At 38.7% G+C, this 23620-nt stretch overlaps 1 protein-coding gene across 1 annotated transcript; it reads right to left on the bottom strand.

The window, feature by feature from the left end:
- Nucleotides 1-1312: 1312 nt before the first annotated feature.
- cog6 (component of oligomeric golgi complex 6) lies at nucleotides 1313-22239 on the bottom strand. Its single transcript, XM_068317145.1, has 19 exons — nucleotides 22050-22239; nucleotides 21534-21677; nucleotides 21080-21151; nucleotides 20108-20166; nucleotides 13796-13907; nucleotides 13169-13251; nucleotides 12868-12938; nucleotides 11972-12065; nucleotides 11045-11173; nucleotides 10219-10310; nucleotides 9378-9442; nucleotides 9195-9286; nucleotides 8678-8795; nucleotides 7872-8003; nucleotides 6746-6913; nucleotides 6165-6272; nucleotides 4422-4475; nucleotides 4258-4337; nucleotides 1313-1826 (listed from the first exon to the last, which is right to left on the bottom strand). The coding sequence occupies exons 1-19, from the start codon at nucleotides 22179-22181 to the stop codon at nucleotides 1679-1681; spliced, it is 1953 nt and encodes a 650-aa protein (XP_068173246.1). The 5' UTR covers nucleotides 22182-22239; the 3' UTR covers nucleotides 1313-1678.
- Between the last annotated feature and the right edge of the window lie 1381 nt (nucleotides 22240-23620).

The raw sequence follows: 23620 nt of genomic DNA, 5'->3' as shown, positions 1-23620 counted from the left end.
TGTGAGTAACTTTTTGTGGGCTGGGGAAATCCTGGGACTCACTGTTGACAGCACAGCCAAGTTGAGAACTCCTGTCATGACCCTTGTTGTCAGATAGCAAGAATATCAGAGACCATAACAACAGACCAGTTCAATAATCACTTCTCTTTGTTTCATTGGCGCATTGGAGGGGATTACACGGAGTGAGTGATGTCAGATTTTCACAAATATGACATCATAAACCATCCTGTCCAGACTATTAAACCCTGTGGACTTTACTTTCTGTGGAGGTCAAAACTAACAAACTATTGGGATTATCTGATTAAATACACAGTGGCTACATTGCATTCATTGTAGTAAAACTAGCCATATCTTTGTGTGTATTTTTGGGTGTCTGTGGATTTGAGCCAATTCTTTTGAGCCTTCAAAATTTTTAGGATTCTGTGGAATCTATGAAAGCTGAAAATTATTATGAAATCAATGCTTTGTTATGTCTGTGCTCCCTCTGTGATTTGAAACAGTATGACAAGATATGGGGAAAAGCTGCCCCATTTTAAAGACTGTGGATATAAAAATATAAACACGAGACAGTCGTACAAGTTAAAGGCCTTTGTTCCAAAACCTGAATTTCTGGATTGCACCCTCTGTCGGGAGAGTCGCTACACCTAGTGAAAAAAGATCTCAGGATCTTGTACACAGGCAAAGGTAAAACGGAATGAGTGAAGGGAAAGTTATTGATGCAGCATCAGCAGCAACGCTAGCCAGCTTCTCTTTTACCAGAATGTTGTGGAGAGGGAACTAAGCAGGAAGATGAAGCGTCATCTGCTGTCGAACCCTCAAACATTTGTAGCAGCAGTCATTCTGTAAGGTAGAGCTGGAATCTCTTGGTCAGGACAGAGTGACTACATATTGATGGATGATGGATGGATAAATGATGAACGGATCGATAGTTGGAATGAATCCTAGATGCTGTATGTAGTCCAAATGGAAGCACAGTGAGAAAGGCGGATTCATGTCAGCCTATTAGAAAATTTGAGTTTAATTTTGAAGAAATTCTCCTGTCTTACATGACCTCAAGTTTTTTTAAAAGGCCATGGTTTCAGTCAAAGGTAGGCTTTATGCCAAATGTCTGGACTCTATTATTTCAACATTTTTAAAACTCAAATAAGATGGTAAGAGAAGTTCCCATTTTATTTTTACAACTTAAATAACCCCCCCAAGAAGAAAACAGATTACAAATAAACAAACTCTGTACCAAATATTACAGGGCCTCTTGGCATTGAGGTTGAATATTCACTTTAAAGTGTATTGATATAAGAAAAAAACTCTTCATTCAGACTTCATATTTTGTACAATGTTTAATATTTTACAGAAATCTTCACAACTAAATGAGTAAATGGAACAATGAGACCTTCACTATGTGTCACAGAGAGGAAAACAACCAGACTGCCTGCTGCAGTGGAAGGAGACAAAGTGAATGAAGGAAAACATACATATAATATTCTTTCCTCCTTGTCCAGTGGAGGATGTGTCAGAACCCACATCCCACTCCACCTACATAAAAACCCAAGTTAACTTCTATTATATACAATTGTAATATTATAATGTAGAAATAACACAGCTCTTTAAATAACCTGCAGACTGTCGCTTGGACTCGTCCTGTGTTTTTGGAAATCAAGCAGGTGACCAAAAGTGTCTCTCAGGACAGCAAGGTCTGAACCTGCTTAGGTGATCTTGGTACAAGGTTCTCTGGATCTTTGTAGGCATTACCTGGGCCAAGCAGTGCTGCATAAACTTCCTCATAGGCTCTGCAAACCAGTTCGGTGGACTGGCGGAAAATTTGCTCCCTGCAAAAACAGAAATGTGCAGATTTTTATACTGACAAAAGCAGAAGCAGTTGAGATTCAGCCATTAAAGTCAGTCCAATTCTGGTCTAAATTGGGAAAATGGAGCTATGCTGCAATTAGGCACTGATAAAGAGCTGAAATAAGTCAGCCATGAGAAAGAATTTGTCCCAATTATTATTTCCCCCTCAGCGACCACTGAGTGCCCCACTGTGTCAAAACAATGAGCAGCAGTATGTGGTGCACACTGCCATCTATACATATCACAAGATTAATGCACAAGTGTCATGAATTAGTCACAGTGGCTGACTAACCAACATACTTTCAAAAATCTTAAATAAAATTCAATATTCTAATGTCAAAGAATTGGTTCCAGTTTAATGTGTTTAATCTTGTGTTGTAATAATTTAATATTCACAGACTTTGAGCTTCATTTACTACATCAATGCTAACGTTTAAAAGCCCAAACAATGAATTCAAACAAGAAAATAATTGTCTAAATCTACTGAAGTATTTAAAAAGATCCCATTTTTGTCTACCGTTTCTTTCTCATTTTGAGTGTAAATGATTACATTCCTATGGAAAAATCCACATAACACCTGAGGATAATTTAATTCCTGACCCAGAAAAGAGCCTTGAGAATTATTCACAATAAACATTATAGAGCTCACACAAACCACTTATTTATTAAATCTAAACTACTGAAAATACATGACATCATCAGCTATAAAACTGTGCAACTTATGTATAAAGCAGCCAATAACAATTTACCTCAAAACATACAATCACAAATACAGATTAATGAATCCAGTTACCAACGAAGAGAAAACACAGCATTTGTACAGAAAAAAGCAAGAACAACATTAAAAACATTTTCATTATTGTTCTCTGGTGTCAAACTCTGGAATAAACTGGATAATGAAATTAGGAGTATAGGAACTCTAAGTGCCTTTAAAAAAGCATTTAAAAACATGATTTTGCATGGTTATAATTCTGACGTGAATGATGGTTAAAGGACTGCACTGTTATGATGAATTAAACTTCATGTTGTCAATCCTGTGAAACAAATGTCACTGTAACCATTGTGCAGTAACTGAGTACATGCAAGATGTTATGACTGCTACGAAAGTGGAAAGGAAAGGAGTGCTGAGAAAACAAGGACACTACTGACCAGACACAACCCTTCAAAGGAATCGCAAAATGAACATTAACAAAATTTGGACTCTTCTCAAGAATTGATAAAGATGTGTGCAAAGACGCATGCCTATTGGACTAAATAGAGGGATTAAAACAACAATGTACCAGAATAAAATAATTGAAATTGATTTGTGACATGCAATTTATGAATTGGTTGACAATGTGCTGTAATGAGAGAGATGTTGATGGTTTAGGGGACGGGAACCTTGCAAGCCAATGGCTTCTACCCGTCAACCCTTTTTTTTCTTTTCGGATGTTGTTGCTGATGTCTCAACACTGATGAAAGTAAAATCTGTTGTACTAAAATGTCTGGAAAGAAGAAAATAAACTGAATAAATAAATAAATAGATAATGACATTATTTTTTGTGGGCAAGTCTGAATGGAGGTTCTACCATTTGCACTGCAGAGCTTGTTAGGAGCTCCTCTTCTGTATCCTACCGACAGCTCTTGAGATTTATGTTTTTTAATTGGCCAACAGAGAATTACGGGGCAGTGTGTAACATCATAATCCACCCCAGTTGCTCTGCACTAACAAGAAAGGTGAAATGAAGGGAATCTAAATGTACATTCCCATTATTTGTACAGTCTGTGAGTGCTTTCAGAGTGCTCATTGATGATTTTGTATATCTAGGTGAACAGAGAAACAGACTTGAGCAACAGAGAGAAAGACGACAAGCAGGAATGATTTCAGGGAAGGAGTGTAAGTAAGAAATGGACCAGAAGCTAATTAATGGCGTCCTGCACATCAGTCCTCCCATGTCCATTAATAGAGAACATTAACCTGAGGTACAGAGTGCTCTTCAGACATGCTGCACTTCCCAGTAAACGTGACTCATAGAAAGTGCTTCAATATAGCAGCTGTACTGAGCTAAAAGCATGTGCATTTTCTGATCAATATGACAAATACAGGCAGTCCTGCAAACCTATTCTGTCTCTGTCCCTCTCTTTTTCCCCCTCTGTGTTGGTGAATTTAGCAATTTAGCATCCAAAATCAGCGTACATTTAGTCAAGTGTTTTCTTTGGAGTGCAGTAATGATCATATCGCATTTGGGAATCAATGGAACCAAATGTAGAACATTAATAGGTCAAAGCCCCTGTTCTATTTTTATCACACTTTATAATGCTCTTCAACCTTTGAAACCACTACACAATGTTGAAAAAACATTTAACATGAAGCGTGACTACTGCCTGCGTGAACGGAGGAAACCACTATCAACAATAAGGACAGGAACTCACTTAATAGCTGCACTGAGCAGGAAGTTGAGCTGCGGCATCACAAGTGTGTCAGGCGACGACAAGTACCGATCAAATTGGACCTGTTGACAAATCAGTGTGATTTAGTGAGAAATTAATGATTCCAACTGAAAATGTTGCCTTATTAAAACGTGAGTGCAACTCACCATTGCTGCTTTCACAGAGGAGCTGTCCATGTTGGGAAGGAGGGACAGAGGACCCTGAGACAGAAAAGTGTACATCTGCTTAGAAGTCAGCTCAAGATCACAATATCAGTAATAAACAAACATCACATTCATTCATGTCTGCAGGCAGTGTGGAAAAGGAGTCTTCTTGTCATTTGTTTGTTTGTAAACACATTACGGTACTAAAGTTAGCTATCAATTTTGTAACACACGTAGTCTTGAGGCAGAAAACAGAAGAAAGTTTGTTGAGAAAAATTACAGTGTAGTTTAGACACATAATTACAAGATGGAACATATTCAGCCGCCAGACGATATCAGGCAATTTCGTAACATCGATACTCATCAAGGATGGAGGCAGAGACACGATGATGACGGAATGAATTAAATTACATCAAGCTTCCTATAATGATGATTCATTATTTCTATGTTTCAGGCATGAACACCTTGGTTGGGTACTGTTGTGTTCTTTCATGAAACTAATGAAACAAAATAATTCCACCTGGGTTGGACAACAATAGCTGTGCTATAATAAAATGATAAATACTGCTACCATACTTTTTAAAAGGATGAATGTTGGTTGACTGGTTAAACATTTGTCTTGGTTGTTGCACAGCTGCAAAAGGTTCCATATATACTCAAAATGGAAATGAGAGTAAATATCTATCAGTAAAAGACATACTGATGGCACTTATGATGTAAAATAAAACACTTAACACTACACTAAACTTGCCAGTCCTGATTTGAACAACATGAGTAAATAACTGAGATTATGAACACAGCAGGTGCTTTTCAGGCAATGAACTAATGCTTATTATCCACAATGGCAACATTAAGCCAACCTTAAATGCCTAAATTGCTAACAGTAAAAGCAGCAAAAGGACGGCAGTGCAAGGGTCAGAGCTATGTTGTGGTAGCTGGAAGGAGTTTATGGAGATATGGGCATGTTATAATACAAGGAGCCTTCAAAATCCTCTTCTAGGAAATGAACAACAATGTGGCTGAAATCACTGATTTCTAGTTTGTGACATTTTAAACAGATTCATCGAATACATTTTTAGGATATTGAATGTTAAGCAGATAGTGTATCAATCCTTGCACGTTTAAATGTAACTAGCTAGTTCATTGTAAGTCAACGACATCTGGGATGTTCTCATTTTAAAGACAGCCTGAAATGACATTGCCTTTGCAAACAGTGGCTTATTTAAAGAAAACCAGCTGGGCCACCTGAGGAGTAAAGAAGTTTGCAGAAGAATGACAGCTCCTGATTAAACACTGCATCCAGCAGCAGTAAAGGCAGCAGGGTGTGGTGTATCCTGACATGAACCAGGATTTCAGATTTGAATGGTAAACCATAACTATCGGTCACAGCAGAGCCAGCTGGCAAAGTGTGCTACAAATGTAGGAAGGCTTCAGGTCGTAATCACTCTCATTTGCACCACTTCTGGAGAGCATAATATGATCTGCTTCCCTGTGCTCCTTTCTCTTTCTGAAAAATCTGATAGAAATGCTATTAAGCTCTACTAGCGACATTGGTCATGTGGTAGCCATAACGATAGCTGTTATAAAACCCAAAGAGGTGGACAGGAGTAAAAAGAAAAAAAAAAAGGCTTATATATTTTAAAAGAGGGCCATTAGGGAATTTAACGAGAGAGATGTGAGAAAAAGTCCACAGTTGTGAGAGCATGACTGAATTCATGCCAGAGTGTAGTTAGTTGAATGCCCCACCTGTTCAGCGCTGTGCTGCTGGACACAGTTGTAGATATAACTCAGTCCAGCTCTCGTCAGGACATACGATGCCTGCTCATTGATCAGGGTGTCAAGGTGAGCCTCAATCTATGAAAGCGTGGGAGAGAGCAGCTTAAAATCTCGTCCAGGTCTGAAACATGAGTCAGCGATACCGGCGTTTAATGGAGAACCACTATGCTACTGATAATGAAACTTCCACATGAGCTCTTGTGGTGTGCACTCACAAAAGATGTGCTAAAAATAGAGGAACATATGGTGCATTGGAACATGAACAACAATGCGTGACACATAGCCTCCAGTGAGAGTGTAAATTAAATCTCTTCAATTAAAGATCAGCAATCTATGGGTTTTCCATGAGAAAAACATATCAATTGTCTGTAATGAACAATACACGTACTCACAATTTATTTTAATAAAATCACTGCCTTTGTCCCACAGAAGTGTGGTGTGTTGTTGTTAAGAGTCACATCACTGATCACATCTAATTAAATATAAAACTGTGAACTATAACCACAGATGTATCACTTATTCGTAGATAACTGTTTAGGGTTTAGGCATACCTGGAACTCGAGCATCTCGAGCCTCTTGTCAGTGAACTCAAAGAGAGCCAGCGTGGTTTTCATGACATACAAGGAGTTGACCATATAGCTGGCCATGTCAGCAGTGCCGAGGTTACTGGCTGACACAGTACACAACTGTAGGAGGGGATCCAAGATGCAAGAGAGCACCTGGAAACAACAAAGAAAGCTAGGACAATCAAATCAGGCTTTTGTGCTCTGAACCAAGGGACAAAAGGTTAGGGTTACACATTGATGGTTTTTAGTTCTGATTCCTTCCTGTTCACAATGACTTTTCACAAGTAAAAAACTGAATTTCTACAGACTGACAGGGCGCACAGAGATCGGTTAATCTTTTTCATAGTTGTCCCACATCACCATTACCCAAAAATATTCTAAAATCTCAAATATTACTGTGGATTAAATGTCTCTACACCTTGAAAATATAGGTGCATGTGTCTGGTTGTATACACCAGGCTTATCGGGGGGAAAAAGTCAACTATATGATGGAGAAGTATCAAAATCCTGAAAAGCTGAGTGTATTAAATATGATACAGTCAGCTTTAAAGGGTTAAAATGGACTGTTTATTTATGAGAGGTGAGGAGGTGGCAAATAATGTTTTTCAGGACACGCATCATTCAATAGATGTATTTTCTTTTTATTCAAATCAGCTATTTTATTTTTAATGCATGACTGGAATTACTAAACAGAGTATCTACGCAATCACTGTTGGAGAGGAAACCTTGTGCAGCTTCTGCTTGTTTAATACAAGGTATTACAAGTCAGAAGTGAACACAGCAGCTTAAAACTTCCAGCCCATCCTACATATCTACCTATCTAGACAGGCAGATAGAAAAAGTTAGGATGGACTGGAAGCTTTAGAAACTGCTTTAAGCTGTCGTGTTCACTTCTGACTTTCATATATACTGTGTGTGTGTGTGTGTGTGTGTGTGTGTGTGTGTGTGTGTGTGTGTGTGTGTGTGTGTGTGTGTGTGTGTGTGTGTGTGTGTGTGTGTGTGTGTGTGCGTGTGTGTGTGTGTGTGTGTGTGTGTGTGTACATTTATTTATTCATTCATTTATAAAAAGGTGATAAGCTTGGTGTCCATGCATTTGGATTATACTGTATACCTGAGCAAAGTCAGCTTGGCGGGCGTCCAGTGGAACCACTGATGAGTCATGGGAGGCTAGCACCTCCCTGAGGAGGGAGAGAGTCTGAGTAAGGGAGGCAGTTGGTCCCAGATCTGCAGGAGGCAGCTCCACCTGGCAGGACAAGGAAAGGGAAAGCCATTAATGGACAGAGCGAACGTGCAAAATTATTATCAGAGAGATTTGCTGTATGTGGGATGCAGCCTTCATCAAGACAATAAGCGCTAATAACATTAAGCGTCCCTAATGAGCAGCATGACAGACTGAACATACAAGTGCTCCCTGCTGCTTCCCTGAGCCTCAGCTTGTTTAGAGTTCGAAGAGCATTTAATGAAGACCATTTTGATTTCATTGAGCTCTGGACATAGAAGGGAGCCTGACCACCTAACAGAGGAAATTATGAGAAACCTGTGTTCCTGGTATTAGCCGAAATTGACACCTAAACCCGGAGGGCCCCCATTTTATTAACACCGAGCTACAGGGACAATTCTCGTAAATACTATTGATCAGGACACAGTCAGCGTCTTCTGTGGAAGAGCTGCTTGTGCTTAAGTGTATTTGGATGGTAATTTAACTAAATGATGACAAGTTTGGTGGGGTTTTTTTTCCTGGCAGCTGGCACCTTTTCAAGACTTTGGTCTACAAGCTGAAACAGTTTACAAGTGTTTCAGGAATATCTACGTTATCTTTGAAATCTAGATGTAGAGGTAAAAAAATAAAACGCATGTCATTTACCTTACATGATGGCATTGTTTGCCATGACAGAGCAAATCACACACATACTGTACCTTGTCCATGAGTCTGCTTGCATGAAGGCTCAGACTGTTGAAGAACATCTTTTTGCTCAGGAAGTGCATTTCTTCCATTGTGATTAGCAAAGAAGCTGCACTGGTTCCAATGATAGAGCTGAACAAAAATCCAGGAGAAAAGCAGGAGGTTCAAAACCTTAGACTGGTTTTCTTTTCTTATATTTGTCTAAATATAGCAAACACTGCCCATCATAAACTTATAGAACCTTAGGTGACCCTTAAATTTCCTGTTTGTAACTGATGTACTCAACTTACAGCTATTTCTACAATATGTTAAAACAAAAACAATTGTTTGTTGTCCAATTTAACTGAATATTCATTCGTTCATTCATCTTCAATACCTGGGTGCGATGCCAGTGCACCATGGATTTTACTGAATAATTGTTTATGAATATTTTTAGCTTATATTTACTTGCTCAATGATTGACTGAACTATTTCAGCTCGTGTGCCAATACTTGGCTGTTATTTGACAGCAAACATTGTGATGTTAAATACCTCACTGTGTGGTGGTAGAACTTGAGAATGTTGGACAGCTTATACAGCAGGACAGCTCCTGGCTCGGCCACGATCACCTGTTCAATCCGAACCTTGGGGAAAGAATCCATGACATACGAGTATAAGAAATGATGGAATCTGTACAGTTCACAAATAGTTTCTGAAATTAGTTTGATCACTCACTTTCAGCGGCCTGCAAACTCCCTCAGTGATGTGTCCCACCACCTCTTGCATGTTCTTTTCCACGTCTAACCATATGAAAAAGGACAAAGAGCAAACACAGATGATGACTGATAACTCTTGCTTTGCTGTCTTGCTGACGTGAAGAAATTAAATTAGTATAAAATGATACAGGATTAGTCTATTGGGTTTAACTGTGCTTAAGAATTAGATTTGCTACACGAACTGCTGCTGACATCTCTTAACACATTGATTGAGTACTTTCAATAGTTCCAGTGCATACATGCATCTGAACAAGCTTTTAATTTTCAAAAATAAATGAATGCTTAAAATTCTGGGAGTTAGGTAGACAACAAATGACACATGCTCTCTTCACAAGAGATGAAGTTTCATGAAGAAATACTGGAGAGTTTGAGTTGTGACCTGAAATCATCTTTTGTGCCATATCCCATTCACAGAATTAAATGTGTAACCATTGTTACAAATAATACAGCAACAGACATCTCATCAGTTCTTGGCTGATGTTTGAAGAAGGTTTCGGGAAAAGAATATTGAACAGTGTTTGAGCTCTGCTCTGGAAAATAAACCAGCCACCAGAATGAGCAGAAGTGTAACTTGTAACAATAGAAACAGACCAAAACAAATATGAAAGAAAAAATAAATCCCTTAATAGCAAAAAGCATCACTGTAGTGCTTGGCTGTTTTGTGTAGATTTGGTTAAAAAAAAAAAAAAAAAACCCTGTTCCTGAATTGTGCTTTGTTAACTCAAAAGATATAACAACAAAACAAAGAAATTTGGATCATCATGGATAACTTCCCATTGTTCATGGAGAATGCATCCTACCTTTCAAAGTAACCTGTTTCAGCAGAGCTTCTAGATGCTCTTTTTCAGATGCGGTTGCTTGGTGCAGCCAGGCCAGCATGTCTCCTACATACCTGCAGGAGAAACCAAACAGTCTGGGTGAAAAAAATATGCCAACCCGAGGGTTAATGTTACCCATGACCGCAGCTATGTTGAGTGCTTTACTCCACAGAGATAAACATATACACGTGGCTTTGGTGTTAAGTAACGTTGGAAATCGTCAAACCTCAACTTTGATTATCGAGTGTAAGCCTCTCTCTGTGTGTGAGTGTGCTTGTGAATTAGAGTGAGGACATAGGGTGGTGAGAACAAACTCAATGTTCTCAGAACTGCCAATGCCTCCTATAAAATAGATGTGATTTTCTGTTCCAAACGTGGCTAGTATTCTGAGAAAGACTCCCATTTGGCTCCTGGGCAGAGAAGGAGGAGGAGGGAAGAGGATGTGGTACAACAGGAAGCACAGATAGACTCTGACACATCTAACATCCTCTTGAATTGAGTTTAAAAGGTTAAGAAGCACAGAGGTGGGAACGAAGTCTAATGGATATAGGAAGGATGTCATTTATAATCATACAATAGAATACTTTTAACTTATATATTTACTTGGGGGTGGGGGGTATTTAAGAAATTTGAGTTTATTCATATTGATATATATAAAAACAAACACACATAATAAACTTTTTTTCGGATGTTTATGATAAGCTAAGTAAAATCTGCCGATGGCACGTTACAGCAATCCAATATGACACTAGATTTCTCCAAGAAAGAGAATTGTAGAAAACAGCAATATTCTGGATCACAGATGTACCTCATGGGGTCGTGTGAATGCATCTCTATAGGGCGGGGAGTTCCTCCTGGCCCTCCACGAGTGAGAGCATCAATGAAACCTCGGACCACCGCACACCTGCGTGCAGTTCCAAACTCATCCAGGGTGTACCTGAGCAAACACAGGAGAGACGAGGTGACATTCAGCACCCAAACCTTGTGTGAACGGTTTATGTACAAACTGAGTATTGGAGGTTAGTTTCAGATCAACAATGCCAGCAGCGATTCCAAAAGGAAAGATTCTGAGGTTGTTTTGATTACTTGGCGGTGGCAGCCTTTTGTGACAGACTAAACATGAGATGGTTCTGAACTGAGATTACTGGAACGCTGGTCTCCACTCTCAGCCTCAACATCCAAAGCCAAGAAATTACATTGGACACTTTGTGGAGACTGAGATAGGTGCTCTTCAGCGAATGCAGCGATAGATAGACAGTGGTTTCCATGAAAATGTGTGAAAAACTTCTCTGCGACTTGTTTTGTTTTAGGGGCTAAGTTAAATTAAGAGTAAACATCAGGAACTCAGCGGGTACAGGCATTTTTTTGTGCCACTCATTTTCATAGACATCAGCATTTAGTGCTTTTGTTCATTTCCTTTATAAATGTTTTTCCTGTTTGAGCAAACACTTATCCTAATGGCTAAAAACATCCACCTCCAAACCTGACAACTTAGTGCGCTTCAGAATCAGCACCAGAATCTGAATCAGATGTGAATTCCACAGGGTTACTGCTGCCTTATAGTTGATATTGTGTTCATGAAGACTGACTGGCATTGGGGAGGACAATAAATGAAGGGACACACAACACAACTAATCACAACATATATCATGTGATGCTTGGAAAAGGGAGTCAGATTATGTGAAATCACAGTGCAGTTGCACCCCCAGGGTTAGCAGTAATGTTTGTACATTACTTGTAAAGGACAGGTCGGTCCTGCAAGGCTTCCATGGCTCGACTCAACACAGGGCTGATATCACAGGTCTCCTGGGTCAATCCTCTGCATTCATCTTTGTGGGAAGACAAGTCAAGAAGTTTATGTAGCAAATGGATTGAAATAACTAAAGAGCTGCTCTCTAGTAACTAAGCTTGAGTTACACTCCACTCAAGTTTCCTAACTGCAGCAACAATTTTGAACCACACTCAAAGCACTAAGAAAATTATTCATCATCTGTTCCCGACAACTTGGTACCAAGAAGTTGTTTTATTTACGCTTCAAACAAACAATGAACAGGCTGCAGCCTTTTTACCAGACTGAGGGAAAAATGGTTCAACGCACTCTCTCACACTCCTGTCAGACCTCATCTAACCTTGGAGACAGGTAAATGCCCTTCCCTCTTCACAAAAACACTGAGAAATGTTTCTGCGAAAGTGTCCTTCTCCCACCAGACAGCTGACAAACATGAGAGACATTCCTAAATTTAAGTAATTACTACTGCATGCAGACAAATTACAAATCAACAAGCCTGTCATTTAACCATTAACGCATTTTCATTTTTTGGATTTCTACATTTGTTCTTTTAGCAACAGAATAATAATAATTACTTATATACTAATATTTTCTATTTATATGCTTACACAGTGGGCTTTATTTGATGTAATTTATTATTAAAATGATTGATATCAACAATGAAGCACGTGGCTCAGCTACAGGTTTGGTTTCTAGCATTCTTTAGACAAAATATATCCAAAAGACAAAGTTACCCTGACTAGAAATAGCACAGTGTTATACTGAGCTCTCTTCAGTTCAGTTTGGAGACGTTGCATAATGTGTGGTGTGATCATTGTTTTAGCACTGTATACAGCACTCACTCTGAGCCCAGCGGTAGAGCTGCTCATATGATGTCTCCTGTAACACGGCCATCTGCTCCATGATTTCTAACCTGGAACAAGCATGGAAGCCAATACCACATATTACATACCAATAACCTTAGTGTCAGATCACAAACAGCAATACACAACTGAATAGTTTGTTTTCCTTTATTGTCTGCTATACTATTCACAGTGTACCAGTAAATAAAAAGCATGAATACAAAAACAAGACCAGAACCATTGTAAAAGGTAAAAAGAAAAAAAAGTGTGGCACAGAGAAACACTAAGGTGAACACCCTACCCTGCAGTTTGCTGGTTGGTTCGCAAGAGAATTTTCACATCTTCATGGATGTGCTTCACTCGGCTGAGAGCCTCAAAGAAATGCTGGGAAATTGGATAAACAATAATGAATGAATTAGGATAGGTCACAAACAGCACTAATAGAGCAGATACTAAAGGATTTGCCTTATTTTACATGCCAATTAAGTATTCAGAGCTGTCTATAGCATGAACAGCAGATTGTATAAAATATGGTGATGAAGGGGGTGGAAGCAAAAGGAAAAACCAGTTAAGAGATATACATCTTTAGGACCGTTTCAAAGCAGGTGTGAAATTTATTGAATTCTGTCCAGCAGTTTTTACAAACATATTAGTATACAATGTGGGGGCATTAAAAACACTTAAAAGTCCATTTTAGATTAAGAATTATCATTACCATATGGATTTTGTGGACGATTTGAAAACTCATTACAAAAGCAGCAACCTGTTTGCAGAGCAAGAAGATCCAACACTGATCTAGTAAAGGATTCGGATGGAGCTAGATGGAGCTTCTATTCTAATACTGTTTCATATCTAATATCCCACCAAACCCATAATGCTGTCAATGTGGATGACTGAATTCATGAGAATACATTAAAATGAAGATTACCTCAGTAATAGGTGCATCCCGAGAACCACGCAGTGTGGCCATTTCTTCGTTAGACAGCTGGAACTTGGTGAGAAAAGCCTGAGCTACCTGAGCTCTCACCTCCAGGCCGTGACTGTGGGTGGAAATTAAATGTTATCATTTATTTCCCTGACATATTTGGCATTTTAATATCTCAAGAAATATTTTTTTCCTCTATTTGATGTTTTGTCACATGATTTCTCTTCAGCATTTATCACAATTAGTCTTTAACCTTTCTCATTTTATGTGTCTGTCCTTCATCATTCAGTTTTATGACTGTAAAAGTACAATAAGGTCATTTGACCTTCCAGATTGGACGAGGAAGTTACAAGGTTTTTTGTTTTTGTTTTTTCAAAAAAGGTACATGTTGTCAACAAGCTGTAATGTTTGCTGTTGTGCAGGAGATGGCAGTCATACTCCACATGTTTCCTATTGTTGAACTGGGTGGGATATCGGAAGGGGGGGGGCACATAGTGGAGATATCACATGCTGCGGGGAGTAAATGACTGACATATGGACACTAGAGAAACTCAACAAATCAGACCCAAATGGCGGCCAGATTTTGTCACCATCAACTGGAGCAGAGCAATAACTCTTGGTGTCACTGAAAGTGTCTCAACACAATAGTGACTATGGCAACCAACCCAGTCTAACAAGGAACTCCGTCACGCGATAGGAGCACAAGAGTGAGATCTCCCTCGGTCCCCATCATTCTATCCAAACCAGCTTGTCTATATTCTCGGCCCGCTCTGTGAAAGCAAGGTTGGACCAGTAAATCACCAGGTTGTTCCGGTGGAGGAGAACCCCACCCAAAGTCAGACCATTGTCTCTCACACAACTATTACTGGAGCTCAGCCAGCTGAAAGTAAATGGCCGTAAATCTGTTCCAGGATTCTATGATTGACTATTTCATAGCCCAGTTGGCTAGCCTCACAATTTGGAGCTGTTGTGTTTTGTGTGCTAAGATTTTGCTTCATTTTACAGACACAGCAACCGTGCTTCTGCTGGAGACAGTTATATTTGTGCACTCTGCATACTTAAAAAAACTAAACTGAGCATAAAGGCACATCATGCCACTGAGAGATTACAAATTAAATAGGAGGCTTCTTGACATTTCACTATGATTAAGGTGATATATAAATATGAAAAACAAGCTATGCTAATGAGGACATTAATTCAACTGACTGGATTATAATTAGAAAAGTTTCTTCTGCGAGAACATGCTTGTCTTCACACAACACGCAAGCAATACTAATGTAATAATATGGGTTAGAGTGAGGCGCTACATGGCAGTTTCTTCAACAATATATTTTTTACTCATAATTAAATTTATGTGGGAAGCACAGACAAAAACCGATGGGATCCTGTTCTGCTGTGTTAGGCAGTGGTGTCCATATGGAATTTATAACACGAAAAACATGAGTTATTCCTTTTACAGGAGTCACATGCGCATGACACTATAAGGAACAAAATGTCCCACAGTCCATGCGGTGCATTAAAAATCTACTGGTCATCTGATGATCCTACATGTCATGAAGGCTTCATAAGCCTTATCTTGCTTGTCACATGTAACATGTCAAAGTCTAGGATTTCATTTATGAAGCATTATAAACACACCTTCAAGTCAAAGAGTTTACAAGTTGATCTGACTGACCGACTCACTCATCTGAGACTCAAAATAGTGTTTGGAAATTAATAATTTGCTAATTTAAAAATTTGAATTCCATACACATGGCAGACCAGCAGAGTGTTAGATGTGAAACTGCAGCACATTCCCCCCGGCAGATAGGAAATGTCCCCACTTTCTCAAGTCCAGGCCTCAAGCAAGACAAACCGGTTACCCTGGGAAGTAAATCACAAAAAAGACTAACTGCACACGTCCGTACAAGGTGAGGAGAAGTGGATTATGGGAACTGTTGCAGCAAAGCAATGGATGGCGAGGGAACAATGGAGCAGTTGAATAATTTTACAAAGTGCTGTCAGGACATGACACATTCTTCTCAAACTGCAATTACCGAATACCAGAGAGGCAGAGCGGTAGTGTTCAAAGAACAATGAACTAAAAAATGTCTTCTTCCCTTCAAAAATGTGAACCGTTAAAATTCTTTTAGATAGCAGTTACATAATGTTTCGTGATAGATGAAAAGGAGTTGCAATGTGTGAAACATTTATTTGTTTTTGTCAGCTTGTGTGAGTGCACAAGCTTCCTGACAAAACTCCTGGGGAAAAAAAGACAACAAAACAAAAACAGCAGTGAGTCTGTTTAAAATAATTGGAAAAAAAAAAGAAAGCTAAATTCTTTATCATTCTTTGTCACTCACGTCTAGTTGGTCTAAGTTAATTTCCTTTCTATTTGTTTTTGTGTGAACTAAATAAGCAACCTCCCAGTTTTTAAGGCTGACTGAGAGGGACTAGAAGAATGAAGATCTTATGAAGAGTGAAGATCTTACTTCTGTTACCGAGCGTCTTAAAAAATGTCTGCACTTCGTGAATCTGAGAAGTCAAAATCTCTCTGCAGTGATGATTGATGAGACAATTTTTGAGAACTCTGTCTTTGTTGGTCAGCAGATTGATCACCACTGAGAAACATTGACGAGGAACTATGGTATGGAGGGTATATCCTGCATCTGGTGTTCTGAGCTTCTTCGATACTGTCCATCAACATCATCACAAATGAATACAAAAAATATATATTACCAAAAGGGCTCTTTCCAAGACAAGTTGTGTAATGGATCAACAACAGAATAATGCTCCAGCACAACACAAGAACAACAAACATGTCACGGCATGGAATACTCCGATGTTGCAGTCTAGTCAGTCCAGATCTTACCCCACAAAGATTATATGCGTGCATATTAAGGCCAAACTAGCTGGCAGAATATTTGGGGCTCTGAGCAGTGAAGTATTCTGAGATGGATGAAACAGCATTAATGCAGCAAACTGTGAAAGGTTTTCAGACAGCAAATGGTGGGTTTACTGTAGAAAACCACAGGAAAGCTTTGCCCATCTATTACATACCTACCCTGCACACAGAAAATACATACAGTACAAAATTGTGTTTATTTAATTTATATTTTTTAAAATAAGATAAATCATAGTTGTCTTCTTTTGCCCAGGGGTGTAAATGCATTGATTTTGTCTGTCTAAGCACAGAAATTGTAAAAGCAATAAAACACAAGGATTTCCTGAACAGTTTCTGAAGGTCTGAGAGCTTGATTGGTAAATAACATTTACCAAGCTCGACGGCATACAGACAACACAGGCCTGCCACCAAATAATGCCATTAACTTATTTTGCTATATATATATGGTTATGACCGTTATACTTTATGACCTTTGTATATAAGGAAAAAAATTATGACACATTTCTTTGCTTCTTTGACAAGTGGGTAATGATCAGTACTGGTTAATAATTGATTAATCTATCATGGGGCATTTTAAAGGCTTTGTTGGCCATGTCATGAATTAACAGCCTTGCTGAGCCTAAAAAAGGATCAAGTGTCATTTCACACTGTCATCATTCTCTCGGGGCTCCAGAGGTCTTGATTTATTAGCCGACGTGGATTTCTGTCAAAGCAGGACACTTTAAGAGCATGCTTTAATTCATTCTTACAAAAATGCTTTTCTAAATGAAATAACTTCTTATTTATCAATTTATCACACGATGTAGGGATCACAATGCAAAAATGAGAAGCTGAAACAAGTGAAATCTATTTATTTCTTTGGTGTAGTAACATAATTTATCTGAATTTGCTCTCTAGCATACAGCTTCATAGGCATAGAGTTGGTGTTTGACTGGGTCAGTAATGAATGAAAAAGAATCAGTCGAGCGTCTTCAGCTCCAGCCAATCCGAGGTAACACAGTTCACAGTTTGAGAGCAGTCTCAACTTGTTCGGCTGATAACATGTATCGGGCAGGTGGGTAGCGTTACTTGTCATTATGGAACAACACACAACACCTATTTACTTGCTGACAGCATCTTTGAAGAGCACTGGGCCAAAACAAAAGAGTAGCATGTCTGAAAGCCGGCAGACAAACACAGGTCATCTGTTCCCAGAGGCACACCTCTTTTACCTTTGCTTTGGCACACTTTAAGCAATGTGCTGCTCCTTTCCATTTCATTAGAGCTGACAAATGACACAGTGTCACTGGCAGATAAGAGAACAAACAGTTCGGGGCAGGCCTTGTCTGCTGGGTAAATACATATCAGGGGCATCTGCAGGGCTTTGAACACAATTGCAGTCAAAGCTGAATTGCCCCACAAGCACAAATGCTAGATTATACTGCAAATATGGTACGGCTATAATAATTGTTAACAGAATCATCTTTGAAAAAGGCAGATTCAACACTGCAAAGAGGTAAGTGACCCAAAATGGATCGGACCAAGAGCGTTGCGGTTCATTGGGCTGACTGTTGGGTGGGTGGAGGAAGACAGCTTGACTGTACACTTTCTCTGGCAGCTCTTCTGAAAGAAAACTGCTAAGACAAGGTCAAACACAAACATGGAGAATCCATCCCATCTGGCTGGGAGGTCATTGTGTTTCAGCAAATTAAAATGCTGTGCAGATGGACAGAAAGTCCCAAAGGGATCACTATGTAGAAAAACAACAGGATCAGAGGGTCATTCATTTAAGACCTTTAACAACCAACCTTGCACATGACCCCTGTTCAAATAATATAATTTGTGATCATTCATATTCACTGTTGGCTTGGAGCTCATATGTTTCCTTTTCAGTGCCACCCCTCCATCAAGCAGGTCTTGAATCCGTGCCAGCAGAGCATCAAATTGCAGCAGTACATCACAAATGCCAGCAGTGTCTTCTGCCAGAAATATTATCATCACCTCTGCCCCTGCCTATGTGTCACCTCACAAGGTCACTGAGCACCAAGGTCAACACCGCTAGAGACATTAATGAATCTCACCCCAGGCCTCCATCTATCAACAAACATGAGCAGCTGCCTCACTTTCAAACCCCTGCAAACACTTTGTTGGCCAAATTAATAAATACCCTGATGACATTTTGTGTCAATATTTTAATAAAGGAAAAAACAAAGCAAAAAACATCACTAAACACCCATCAGTATTCCAAGAGATGCAGCTGACTAAGCAGCCAAGACACACTGGCTGAGTCTACTCACGACTCTTTATGATAGTGAGCAGTATGTCTATCCTCGATCTGCATATCTAATGGATCTTAATTCGTGCTGTCAGCAAATTTCTTTGCATGCACTCAAATAGAAGAACATGCTGATGGGCTACTTTCAAAATGTAATAGAATGAATTCAACAAGAAAAGAAGTAACACTGTGTAAACAGGAACTATATCCTGAGGTCAAACAACACAGAAGACATAACATTCTACTGTAACGATTACTGCAGGTGAGATATTCATCAACCTCATGAATCATTCATCACTGCTCTTTAAAAATAAAGACAACTTCACTAACTCCTCATGCCCCCACACCGGATCTGATACTATAAAGAAATGGTGTGTAAATTTGCTCTTGGTGCTTCACGTCTTGATTTATGCAAATATCTAAAATACACAATTTAAAAATTTTGGTTTCATTCTAATAAAATTTGTGAATCTTTTTAATCTTGACAGAGGCTACTACTTGAAAACCAGAAAGTGCCACTTTAGACAAGGTCATGTTTTAGTAAACAAGATGTACAATAAAGTTTGAGCTCATTGCAAAGTGCACTATGTTATTCCTGTCATGTGCTTTGATTACTGAGAACAGAAAAAGGGCTAATTACTTGGTAAAAGGAAGACAAAAAGAGCATTATTTCTGGTTTTTAACTGACAACGATGCAAAGATGTCTTTCAATATTTAATTCAGAGATTCATGTGATGAGACCGGCTGCAACCTTATCCAATGGCTGAATGAGGTTTCTTGGAACTTTGATCATGTACAATAAAGTTTCCATCTTATTACTACCTCACATTCTGAGAGGAAAATTCTGATTTTGATGACATCAAATCTTGTGCTTACAATGACAGAATAAGGCTGAGTGCTGCAATTAATGTTCCAATCAACACTTCTACAAGACTAAATATTCCAAAAAAAATGTATAATTTTGAACCATCATTTCAAAATTATGTTATTCAACCTGAGATTTTGGAAACATTCTGAAATCAGGAAATACATTTACTACCGTTGGGTATACAATACACCCCATTTTTCCACATAATGCAATATTATGTGCAACACATAAATGATTAAACTGCTCAGATGTGAACCCAAAATACCCCAAAAACAAATACCAACCAAACTTAATTTAGAACCAACTCACTTTTCTGCCTGCAGCTTATTGGTTTTCACTATGAGGTCTTGAGTTTGCTCCTTAGCAGCCTGATGAAAGAAAAAAAAAAGTTCAAAAAATGACATAAAAATATTTGTTATAATAATAATAAAAAGGCAGTCAGAGACTGCAACATCCCGCAAAGGGTAGGTCAGGGTACCCTGAAAGTAGTATCTGACAAGTGCATAGCTTTGACCTTTCTGGGTAGGTCAAAGACCATGACCTAGTTTTTTCAAGGTCAAGTTCATCATCTCATTTCCATCCCCTTTGTCGCCCAATCTTTCTATCTGCAACGAACGGATGAAACAGACTAAATAACGAACGGACAAAAGAACAGACAAACGGACAAACACTGACAATTACAATACATCACAGCTTTGACGTGGGATGTAAGGCAGTCACAGACCGCAACATCCGGCCACACCCTGAATTCAAAATGTTGCCCTGACCTAATTGCATAGGTCAAAGATCAAAGATAGTGCTCTGATTTACTTTCATAGATCAAAACACTAGCTTTCATCTATGGTCTTACTGACACTGGCCTTCTCCCTTGTCTTTCTATCTTATCCGGTTCCTCAGTGTAAAAAAGTTGAAATTTGACCTTGACGTAGTTTTCTCAAGATCACTCAAAATGTCACTGAATGACATTTTCATCCCATTTGCTGCCCAAGTAATGTGCTTTTTGTTTCATCTTTCTATCTTTCAATGGTTGCGAAGATTTTGGTGGTCTAACTAAAGGACGAACGGACGAATGAACACAGACAATTACAATACATCACCGCTTTTAAGCGGGATGTAATAATAATAATAATAATAATAATAATACAATTTTAAAGTTTCTAAAGTCTAAATATGTGTCGAAAAATACATACAAAAGCATCAGCTCACAGTTAAGCTTCAATAAACCATTATACAGTACATAAAAGAACAGTTTTCCTACAGTTCAATTAGATGATACCATACCTTTAATCTATTGGTCATTTCCTCACAACATGTGCTCATGGCCTGGACATCTTCATTAACACTTTCAAGCTCCTATGGAATAATGAAAAATCACAATCACAGCACTACTGAAACAAATGCAACCACCTTCACTTTCTCCACAACAGTATTTAGCTCCTACAGCTGAGTGATTTTCCAAAAACCTTACACCAATCTTTGAAAATAAAACTCCTCGTCAATCCATGAACCTAAATTTCACGCAGTAATTCAAATATTCTGATGTGCACCAATAACACAACTGTGTCTATGAGAAGTGACCACGTTTCTACTGATGTGTAGACAAAATGCAAGGGTCAGTCCAATGTGCATATGACTACTGTATAAAATAATTGCACAGATCCTTTTGGTGGTTACATTTTTATAAATATTGCCATTTTAAGACACCAAATTACTAGGAAAAAAATCTGAGCCTTACCTCTTTTACGTCTTTAAATATTCGTGCAAATTCCTCGTTAATCGTCAGGCTTCTTCTCTCAATGTCACCGCGAAGATTTCTCCTGCTGCGCAGACTGTTCTCGGTGAAGAACACCGAGAGTGCCTTCAACGCCTCCAGCATATCCTCAATGGACAGAAGTACATAACGTAATATGGGCCGATTGTAACAAACACAAACTTGCACGCACAAAATTGTGAGGAATTAAGAGAATCTATTTTTATTGGGGTTATTACTATGGTAGATATATACTATAACTATATACTAGTCACACTGAATGACAGCTGGACAAGATTAGTCTCATTGCCAATTAGAAATCAGATTACGTGTTTATGAAGTTTAAACACACACACACTGACAATATCACTCCGTCAATCCAACTGTAACTAGGAATACAATATTACTTAAAATCAGAAACATTCGTACATTTGATGCAACCGACTTGAAAATTTAGAGAACGTTAGCTAGCTAGCAGTAAGATAATTCCTCCCAGTTTACCTTGTCATTATCCAGTCTCGTCTCCAATATTTTATTGAGCTTTCTTGAGAGTGGGTTATTGAGTTGGGGCTGTACATTTTGGTTCGGTGCTAAAGGGCTTTCAGTGGATATTTCGGCTTTACACTCAGCCATTCTACACGGACACTTCCACGTCAACTCCTGACAAATGTTTTGGTCCGCCTCAAAAAAACGTCCGGTCTTGTTCTGGTAGCGAATGATACGTTCCGTGTCCACATGAAGACACTCGTCTGTGTACCAGTTTGCATGGAAACTACGAAACTACGTACTCGTCTAATTTCAGCTGACTTTTATGGCAGTCTCAGGGCGTGAGGCGGGGGACACTCCGGGCACGACGCCAGTGTACCGCGGAGCCACACAGAAACAAACAAGCATTCACACACACACTCACTCCTATGGTCAGTTTGGTCAGTTTGGGACCGGCCAATTGACCTGAAGCGCATGCTTTTGGAGGTGGGAGGAAGCCGGAGAACCCGGAGAGAACCCACGCAGACACGGGGAGAGCATGCGAACTCCGCACAGAGCGGGACTCGAACTCGGGTCCGCCGTGATGTGAGGCAGCAGCGCTAACCACTACGCCACCGTGCCGCCCAACCATGGTGTAATTCATTAAAATCCAATTGGATCCCTGTAAATTGTAATAGAATATTTTTCGATCGATGTAGACAATACATACAATACAATAGACAAAAGACCTGAATAACTTTAGGAACATCTAGTGTTACAAAAATGTCCCATGCACTTTAGTTGATGACCACCTCTCTTTTGAAAACTTCCTGTTATAATGTACTAAATTTTATATTGTATTTCCTTTTGTTTATTGGTGTTTAGTGTTTTTGGGTGTTTAGTGTTTTTGAAGTTTAATCTAATGAAAAATTGTAAAATGTTCTAAATGTTCTAAATGTGATTGGATTTTTTTTTGTAAAAAAATCTTCTTCTGAAGCACTGTAGTGCTACATCTAATGTAAAATTGTAAAATGTTTGAATGTGATTTAAGTGTTTTTGCAAAAATCAAATCAAATACAATACAATACAATACAATACAATGCAATACAATACAATACAATACAATACAATACAATACAATACAATACAATACAATACAATACATACTGTATTACCAGAAGATGATTTCTAGATGTTTTCATCAAGTACCAATTTTCTCAAAATGCATTGGATGGGACACAGGTTGGGTTCCATCTAGACAGGCCTACTAGAGCTTTTCATTATCAGTTATTGTTGTTATTATTATCACATTTACTGTATACCAACCCACTGATTTTATAGCATTAATGAAGGAATACTGTGGTTCCTAGGGGAATTTCCAAACTTCTCCAACACACGTCTGACTGTGTTCACAAATAATGAAAAATATGAAAAAAACTGACTTAAATAAAACCAATAAACAAACATTTCTGGGGTTTTTTTCCTTTTTAAATATTTGGCCCAAATTAAGACAGCGATGAAACAAAGATTAGAAAATTCTATTAAGTTTGGACAAAATTATGGTACAATGAGAAGGATTGTTTTTCCATGATCATATGGTTATATAG

Source organism: Antennarius striatus, chromosome 6 (assembly GCF_040054535.1).
Source record: "Antennarius striatus isolate MH-2024 chromosome 6, ASM4005453v1, whole genome shotgun sequence".
NCBI classification, from domain to species: domain Eukaryota; kingdom Metazoa; phylum Chordata; class Actinopteri; order Lophiiformes; family Antennariidae; genus Antennarius; species Antennarius striatus.
This window is presented reverse-complemented; position numbering and strand designations above follow the sequence as displayed.